This window comes from Triplophysa rosa, unplaced genomic scaffold (genome assembly GCF_024868665.1).
Source record: "Triplophysa rosa unplaced genomic scaffold, Trosa_1v2 scaffold207_ERROPOS546186, whole genome shotgun sequence".
In the NCBI taxonomy this organism is placed as follows: Eukaryota; Metazoa; Chordata; class Actinopteri; order Cypriniformes; family Nemacheilidae; genus Triplophysa; species Triplophysa rosa.
Window position 1 is genome coordinate 10,665 of NW_026634226.1, and position 8,399 is coordinate 19,063.

Genomic DNA, 8,399 nt, shown 5'->3' on the forward strand with positions numbered 1-8,399 from the left:
CAGAGATGCTCGATCAGGTACGTACTGTCCTTTCTCCAGGAGAGACTTGAGAAGAACCTCTCCCCTTCCACACTGAAAGTGTATGTTGCCGCTATAGCCGCACATCACGATCCAATTGCTGGTAAGTCTCTAGGACAGCACGACCTGGTCACCAGGTTCCTGAGGGGTGCGAGACGGTTGAATCCGCCTCGCCCGCGCCCCGTACCCTCTTGGGACCTCGAAGTGGTCCTGAGGGCCTCCAGAGGCCCCCCTTCGAGCCCCTAGGAGAGGCCGATCTTTCTCGCCTGTTGATAAAGACGGCCCTCCTGGTAGCGCTCGCCTCCTTCAAGAGGGTAGGGGACCTACAAGCATTCTCTGTGTCCTCGGGTTGCCTAGAATTCAGCCCTGGAGACTCTCAAGTTATCCTGAGACCACGGCCTGGCTGCGTGCCCAAAGTTCCCACCACTCCCTTCCGGGACCAGGTGGTGAACTTGCAGGCGCTCCCCACCGGGGAGGAAGACCCAACCCCATCCGTGTTGTGTCCAGTACGTGCACTGCGCCCCTACTTGGACTGCACGCAGAGCTTCAGAAGCTCTGAGCAGCTCTTTGTCTGTTTTGGAGGTCAGCAGAAGGGGAGAGCTGTCTCCAAACAGAGACTGGCGCACTGGATCGTGGATGCCATATCCTTGGCATACCGGTCGCAAGATCGCCCCTGCCCCTTAGGAGTTAAGGCGCATTCCACTCGGGGTGTCGCCTCCTCGTGGGCACTGGCTCAGGGCGCCTCTCTGGCAGACATCTGCAGAGCTGCGGGTTGGGCTACGCCCAATGCCTTTGCGAGGTTCTACAACCTCCGCGTTGAACCGGTGTCAGCCCGCGTCCTGCAGGGCAACAGATAGGACCGGCAGCCGTTGGGCGTACGCCTGCGGAAGCCCTTCCCCCTCCGGGGGGAGCAGTGGCGATCCCGCCTCAATTCTTTCCCCTCGGGTAAAGAACAGGCATTCCATCACTAAGCACCCTTCCAGGGGAACAGTTGAGTTATCTCCCAGATGGCTCTAACCGGACCCAGTGATCCAGACGTGGTAACACCCCCTCCGTGGGCTGTTCCGTCTGTTGTATCCTTATGAATGGTTCCCACCTTGGCAACCCATGACCTCCCCAGGTGGACTCCCACCTTGCGGTTAACTCCTGCAGTCCGCACATTCCTCCCATGAGTTCTCCCCTGATGGTGAGACCATGTGGTGTCTCCACTAATTCCTCCCTACGGTAGGTAGTGGCCTCTGCAGCGTTTTTCCACCAGGGGGAATAATGCTTACCCAGTGGCCCGTACGGTGCCGGGCGGCTTCTCTCTATTTAGAGAATTAGTACTCCGCCCGTGACGGCCAGTGACCGGGGCTTCCCAACTTTTGTGTAAAGCTCGGGGTCCCCCTTCCTCTCCACTGGAAGGTCATAATTTCACGTTAGCATCTTCGTCTGACTCGCCCAGGCCAGTCAACGTCACTCCGCAGAGATTGTAACACGGCTCAGTGCTGTGGCATTTTCCATAGGAACCCCTTTCTGTCGGTTCGACACAACGTCGAGAGACCGACAGAAAGGGAACGTCTTGATTACGGATGTAACCTCTGTTCCCTGATGGAGGGAACGAGACGTTGTGTCCCTCATGCCACAACACTGGCCGCCCACCCCAGCGGTCAGGGGAGGATGCTTTAGGCTCCTCAGACCAAAGGTGAATGAATGAGCACGCCGGCTTCCCTCTTATACCCGGACATCCGGGGAGGAGCCCGGCATGCAAATTTCATTCGCCAATTTTCATTGGCCTTTTCTAAATACTCAGAAGATGATAGGTTCTCAAGACAAACCCCATTCTGTCGGTTCGACACAACGTCNTCCAGTGCGTAGCAAACCGCTCACAAATTTCCTGTTAATAAGATTGGCTTCAATTAGTTTTTCATCGTTAAATTACAGATTTTTGCCATTCTACTTGGAAAATCTGTAGACAAATAGTTATACACATTTTTCTAACAAATGTTCCTGCCCAGTAAATGCTTCTTTAGACAAACATCAATATGGCCACTCAAAAGCCTCCTGGTTTCGATAATTTGGGTTAGTTTTGTTTGGTCATTGGGCTGGTTTTGATACACACACCTGGCAACCCTGTGACCAGTGTCCATTACTTCCAGTCAAGTCTCTACAGAGATGCATATGTTCAGAACATCTAATGCTTTTGACCTGTTGCATAAAGCTGCGTTCTCTTGCTACCATGGTCACGTTCCTTACTTTGGTTGTCCTAGAAACATTTATAAACAAACCCTGCAGTAACTGACAAGAGACGGATGATGTGAGCTCCGCTGCTGTACTCCTATTGGTAGTCGCTCCCGAAAGTCATTCATCATTCGCATGAAGTTGAGCAAATCTCAACTTTGTTGAGTCTCTAGACACGCCCACTTCTTGTCGCCAACGGTCACTGACGCCGGCTCTCCATTGAAATGAATGACATCACCTTGCTTTGTCGCTGGGGGTCTGAACGGGGCATAAAAACAAAACCTAGATTATGGAAACTCTTGTTATTATAATCAGTGTGAAACTGAAGAACTGAATCTTTACTCAAGAGAGATCATCCAACAAACATCATCCAGTATTGAGAAGGCCGCTGACTCACAGACGGGTCAGTCTGAGGTAGTTTCATAGGACTCGTGTTCATGTAAATTCCCTGTACTTATATTTACTCATATGATATCAGCATATTGCTGTTCAATATTTCTTAACACCATGAACTGTATTTAAGTGAAACAGAGAAACATGTTCATGTGTGTATGTCTTGCGATTTTAAAGCTAGAAGCAAACAAAACCAAACAGACACCTGATGACCCATTTTCATGACACATGTAAGGGCTTTAGATTCGTTCTCAGTTTTGCATTTGTACCTGATTTGATTTGTTAATTTGACCTAAAATGACAGCCGGAGGTGAGGAAAGGAGTGATTTCTAAAGATTCAATGACATGTCAAACAAAATCATAAAACTGCCAATGATGATGTCAAGAGGGTGGAGAGTCAAATGTCCAGAGGGATGTATTGATGGATAGAGAGGAGGACACACCTCCACAGACCTTCATATTAAAGTTCTGCTCACAACGCCCTTAAGAAACTCGATTCTCTTCTCTCTCATCAGTCATCTCTGGATCTGCTTCATCATCTTTACACAGTGACATGGACAAACTCATTCATCTGATTTTACTTTCTGGTGAATACAGCTCACATCATCTCATATAACACACACATCATGTTACCAACGATTGAAATCTTTAACACTGCTAATGAAAGATAATTCATCAACTCATTATCAGTCTGAAATGCTGTAAAATGTTTCTCAACAGGTCTTGCTTCCATTCAGGGTAGTTTGGAAGGTAATACAATTCTTCATATCGCTTCTGAAACCTCGTAACTCCATTTTTTGTGATTTTTATTTTTTGCCATACATCATGATTATCTTTATGTTTGTCACTGGGTTTAGCAAATATCTAACGGATAAAAAATTAAAAAATGCTCGTCAACTTCGACAACACAGAATATAATTGTTGAAAAAGTTGCGTGTTTTTTTTCCATTCCCTGAAAAACAGCTAATTTGGACATACGAACAAAATGCAAAAATGATGTACAGTTAAATAAAGGCTTCATTTGATGGCATGTTTGTGTTTTTCATATTCATCGCTCATGGAATATATTCTGAATATTTCATTGTCAATGTCGTTTTTCTAGAGAATTTAGCATTGCATGGAACAGTTACACAGTCATCCACACATCTCACCTGGGTAGCTCAAAATGCCATAGATGGTAAAAAATATGGCTCTGAATACTGCTTTGCTACATTGAATCAAAGTAACCCATGGTGGAGGTTGGATCTCTTGGATGTTTATAACATCAGTACAGTGATCATCACTGCTCACGACGACTATTTGGATCAAGCCAACGGAGCCGAGATTCGTGTCGGAAACTCACTGGAAAACAACGGAAACAACAATCCCATGTAAAGTTATTCGTGAAATCACTTCAACACTTTTGATCGATTGGTTGGTTGATTTGAATGCCGACGGACTGATTTTCTCTCTCTCTCTCTAGATGTGCTGTAACTTCTGGTCTGCAAGCTGCTCGCACCATCACTTACTCGTGTCCTGGGATGTTGGGACGTTATGTGAATGTGTTCATGCCTGGAAGTACAGCTCATCTGTCTCTGTGTGAGGTGGAGGTGTATGGAACAGGTAAATTTGACTCATAATTCTGTACTGTTAGAATAATTTCAGACTTATGTTTCAATGAGAGTGTTTACATGCAAAAGAAACCTGTTTTCTCGTGTTTACATGCATATGTGACCAGTCTGCACCTTCGCTCTGCGTTGTGTTGTGATTTAAGGAGACCGGACAACAGAGATTCCTCAGATCACTTTTTATTCTGAATTAATAAGAAGGAAAATGAATGAAGAAGAAAGTCAATCTGTGGCCTTTCTTCACAGTTTCGCCATTGACCTTTCCTCAGCTGCGCTTACCGCGAACTGAACTCATATTACAATTTTCAAATAAACTGCATATGATTAAGTCAACAATGTTGAACATTTTTCTCAATATAAAACATAAAACATTAATTCAAAACGACAATATTAAACATAAACATGGGTAGAAAACATACCTGAATTAATAAAAAGGAAAATTAACGAAAAAGAAAGTCAATCTGTGGCCTTTCTTCACAGTTTCGCCATTGACCTGCCAGTCAAAACGGATCATTTTAGCCACAGATCTTAATTAACGAACACTCTCGAAACAAATACATACTTCATGTTCCACAACCTTTCAATAAGATTTAACTGCATTTTTAACACAAAAATAGATAATAAATCACAAGAAACGAACTTATTTTAAGCTCTTTAGAGAGAGCTCGAGCAGAAATCACATTACCTCAGCTGCGCTTACCGCGAACTGAAGAAAAGCAACCGGAACTTAATTCTTAAAGGGGACACGTACCGTATTTCACAATTACAACAAACACTAAAAAATGTGCATATAAGCATAGAAAACAGCTCAAATAACAGAAATCAATATGAAACGAATTGCCAGAATACACAATAATTGATTAAGGGAGAAATTTTGTGTGAAATTAATAAATTGAATACACATCTGTTACACATATCAATAAATGATGTTATGTAAATGATGAATGAAGTTCCGGAGAAGCACATGCAAATAATTACACAGCTGCCCGGCATTAACAATCACGCCACCTACCAAATCAGAGCGAGCTCTATAAATAGTTAAATCGCCTTACCTCTTTCACTCTACACTTTCGCAGCATCCCGCTTCCACCCCGACTCCTCACCACTAAAGCCTGGCTCAGATTACAGGATTCTCGGCCAGAATTTACCCCGATTTCCCCTCCTGAGAATCTGTGAAAAAATCGGGTCCAGAACCTCGATCGGGTCCGAGATTCGGCCGAGATTATCACGTAATGTGAGGCGTTCACAGATCGAATCTTACACCTCCCGATCTGCTCCGAGAGAGATCGGGGCCGCCCCGATCATATCAAACATGTTTGATATTTAGGATTTTAAATCGGGGTGATGACGTTGGTACTTTCGCAACAGCCAATGAGAGGCACATCTGCAAGGTGACTGACAGACCTTTAAAAATGTCGACCGCGAAAGCTCCTGCAAGGGTACGTTGGACAGCGGAGATGGAAGAACAACTTGTGGCAACAGCATGATTGTCTATATAATGTATCCTCCAAAACAAACCACAACCGCACAGATAAGGAAAAGAGCTGGGGAGAAGTCGCGTCGGTTTTAAATGTACCGGGTAAGTTAACTGCTAACGCGCAGCTTGTAGTTTCGTTCAACAGATTGTTATTTGGCTATAGGCATACATATAACATGCGTTTATGTGTTTGTTTTTATGCTGTATCTTATAATCACATTGGCATTCATCTTTATTCTCGGCAGCAACTTTTTTTTTTCTTCCGTTATTTATTAACATTAAACTTAAGCGGCTCGCCCAAAGCACAGTCATAACTTCAGCCCTAGCAAAAAGCATTATAGCACCCCCTGCTCAAAATATGTTCCTGCGGCTTTGGACAGACAGACAGAGAATCGTTCAGAGAGCGACAAAGACGTTACACAACCGTTGCCAGGTGAGATCACGTGAAATTAACTTTGCAATGTCCCTTTGTTTACTTCTGTTTCCCGGTGAGATGACGTAAGAGGCGTCCTCTGGTATGATAATCTTAATATTATCCTGTAGTTTGGGTGTCTTAGGATGTCTTTTGATGTGAAATTATGAAATAAAAAAAACTTCCAATCAAACTATCTAAATTTTTATTTTTGCACTTGCTACCTTTAGGCTTATTTATAAACACAACTTTACGCCCCAACGTTTTCTTATCTGGACATTTCACATTCATAAATGCGAGTTTACAAAGGGCAAACCTATTTTTGTAGTGCTTGAAAAAGAGATTCAAATGTAGATGTGATGTCAACATCTAAAAATAGTAAACCCATTAAAACAGTTACTATTAGCTCCTTTTACAAAACTGCATATCCTATGGATATGTAAAATATGTGTAATTTAGTTGTACACTGATGAGTGTGAGCTTGTTTAAGATTTTAAATAAGAGAATCTGTCAAGATTCTCCTTATGTGTGTGCTGCAACCAGAATTTTTAATCTTTCCGAATTTTAAAACTCCTGTAGTCTGAGCCAGGTTTAAGATTTTAAATAAGAGAATCTGTTAAGATTCTCTTTATGTGTGTGCTGCAGCCAGAATTTGAAATCTGTTAGGATTTTAAAACTCCTGTAGTCTGAGCCAGGCTTAACCCTCGTTTCTTCCAGAAAGGGGGGGGGGGGGTGGAGCTCTCTGGGCTCGGGCAAACACCGAGATCAGAGCCCTCGCCGCGGACAAGGGGGAGTGCTCTGGGGTCGGGAGAGAATGCCGACCCCAGAGAATGACCAATTTTTTCAGTTGGCCAAGATTTCTAAAAATCCTTTCTTTGTATTGGTCCTAAGTAATATTCTAATTTTCTGAGATACTCAATTTGTGATTTTCATTAGTTGTCAGTTATATTCATCAAATTAAAAGAAATAAACATTTGAAATATATCAGTCTGTGTGTAATGAATGAATATAATATACAAGTTTCACTTTTTGAATGGAATTAGTGAAATAAATCAACTTTTTGATGATATTCTAATTATATGACCAGCACCTGTATCTGCAGACTACCTGATCAACTGTCTTTCAATATATGTTTTCTAGAGAATTTAGCATCGAAAGGAACAGTTACACAGTCAACCACATTGAGCAACTATGTAGCTGAAAAAGCCAAAGATAATGCAAGATATGATGGAGATATATGCTCTGCTACATTGTTTCAAACTAACCCATGGTGGAGGTTGGATCTTCTGGATGTTTATAACATTGGCACAGTGATCATCAGTACTAGATGGTATCCCGCTGAAACCAACGGAGCAGAGATTCGTATTGGAAACTCACTGGACAACAATGGAAACAACAATCCCAGGTAAAGTTATTGATGAAATCACTTCAACACTTGATTGACTGAAACACCTCTATGGAGATTGATTGGTTTTCTCTCTCTCTAGATGTGCTGTAGTTTCTGGTTTTCTAGTTGGTCACACCATCAGTTACTCATGTCCTGGGATGTCGGGACGTTATGTGAATGTGTTCATGCCTGGACTGATAAATCGTCTCTCTCTGTGTGAGGTGGAGGTGTATGGAACAGGTCATTTTTAACATATTTTAATACCATTCGATAGAACTGTGAAATTGGATTCATTTGACAAGAATTAACTAGCACATACTAATAAAATGTATTGCTTTGGACAAAAGCATCTGCTAATGCATGAATGTAAATTTTAAATGTTATAAGGGCTGAACTGATTTAGATGATTCTTACTTGATTCTCATGGTTTATCTGCAGACTGACTGATCGTCTGTCTTTCAATATATATTTTCTAGAGAATTTTGCATTTAAGGGAACAGCCACACAGCCATCAACATATCTCACCTGGGTAGCTCAATATGCCGTAGATGGTGTAAGATATGGCTCAGTTGAAGCAGAACACTGCTCTTCTACATCATCTGAGAGTAACCCATGGTGGAGGTTGGATCTTCTGGATTATTATGAGATTGACACAGTGATCATCGCTCCTAAACCATCCTGCTGTCCTGAATTTACCACTGGAGTAGAGATTCGTATCGGAAACTCGCTGGACAACAATGGAAACAACAATCCCATGTAAAGTTATTCACTTAAACACCTTTATAGAGGTCGATTGCTTTAAACGCCTCCATTGAGATTCACTCTCTCTCTCTCTCTCTCTCTCTCTCTCTCTCTCTCTCTCTCTCTCTCTCTCTCTCTCTCTCT

At 42.8% G+C, this 8,399-nt stretch overlaps 1 protein-coding gene across 1 annotated transcript; it reads left to right on the forward strand.

The window, feature by feature from the left end:
• Positions 1 to 3,137: 3,137 nt before the first annotated feature.
• LOC130549996 (uncharacterized) lies at positions 3,138 to 8,331 on the forward strand. The gene is made up of 7 exons (XM_057327329.1): positions 3,138 to 3,218; positions 3,352 to 3,381; positions 3,734 to 4,001; positions 4,094 to 4,233; positions 7,268 to 7,532; positions 7,615 to 7,754; positions 7,991 to 8,331. Exons 1-7 carry the CDS (start codon positions 3,185 to 3,187, stop codon positions 8,272 to 8,274), a joined length of 1,161 nt encoding a protein of 386 aa, XP_057183312.1. The 5' UTR covers positions 3,138 to 3,184; the 3' UTR covers positions 8,275 to 8,331.
• Positions 8,332 to 8,399: the final 68 nt, after the last annotated feature.

Coding starts and splice junctions, on each gene's coding strand:
- LOC130549996 (XM_057327329.1), top strand. CDS start 3,185: ATGGACAAACTCATTCATCTGATTTTACTTTCTG. Junction 4,234..7,267: donor GGTGGAGGTGTATGGAACAG/GTAAATTTGACT, acceptor TATGTTTTCTAG/AGAATTTAGCATCGAAAGGA. Junction 7,533..7,614: donor AATGGAAACAACAATCCCAG/GTAAAGTTATTG, acceptor CTCTCTCTCTAG/ATGTGCTGTAGTTTCTGGTT.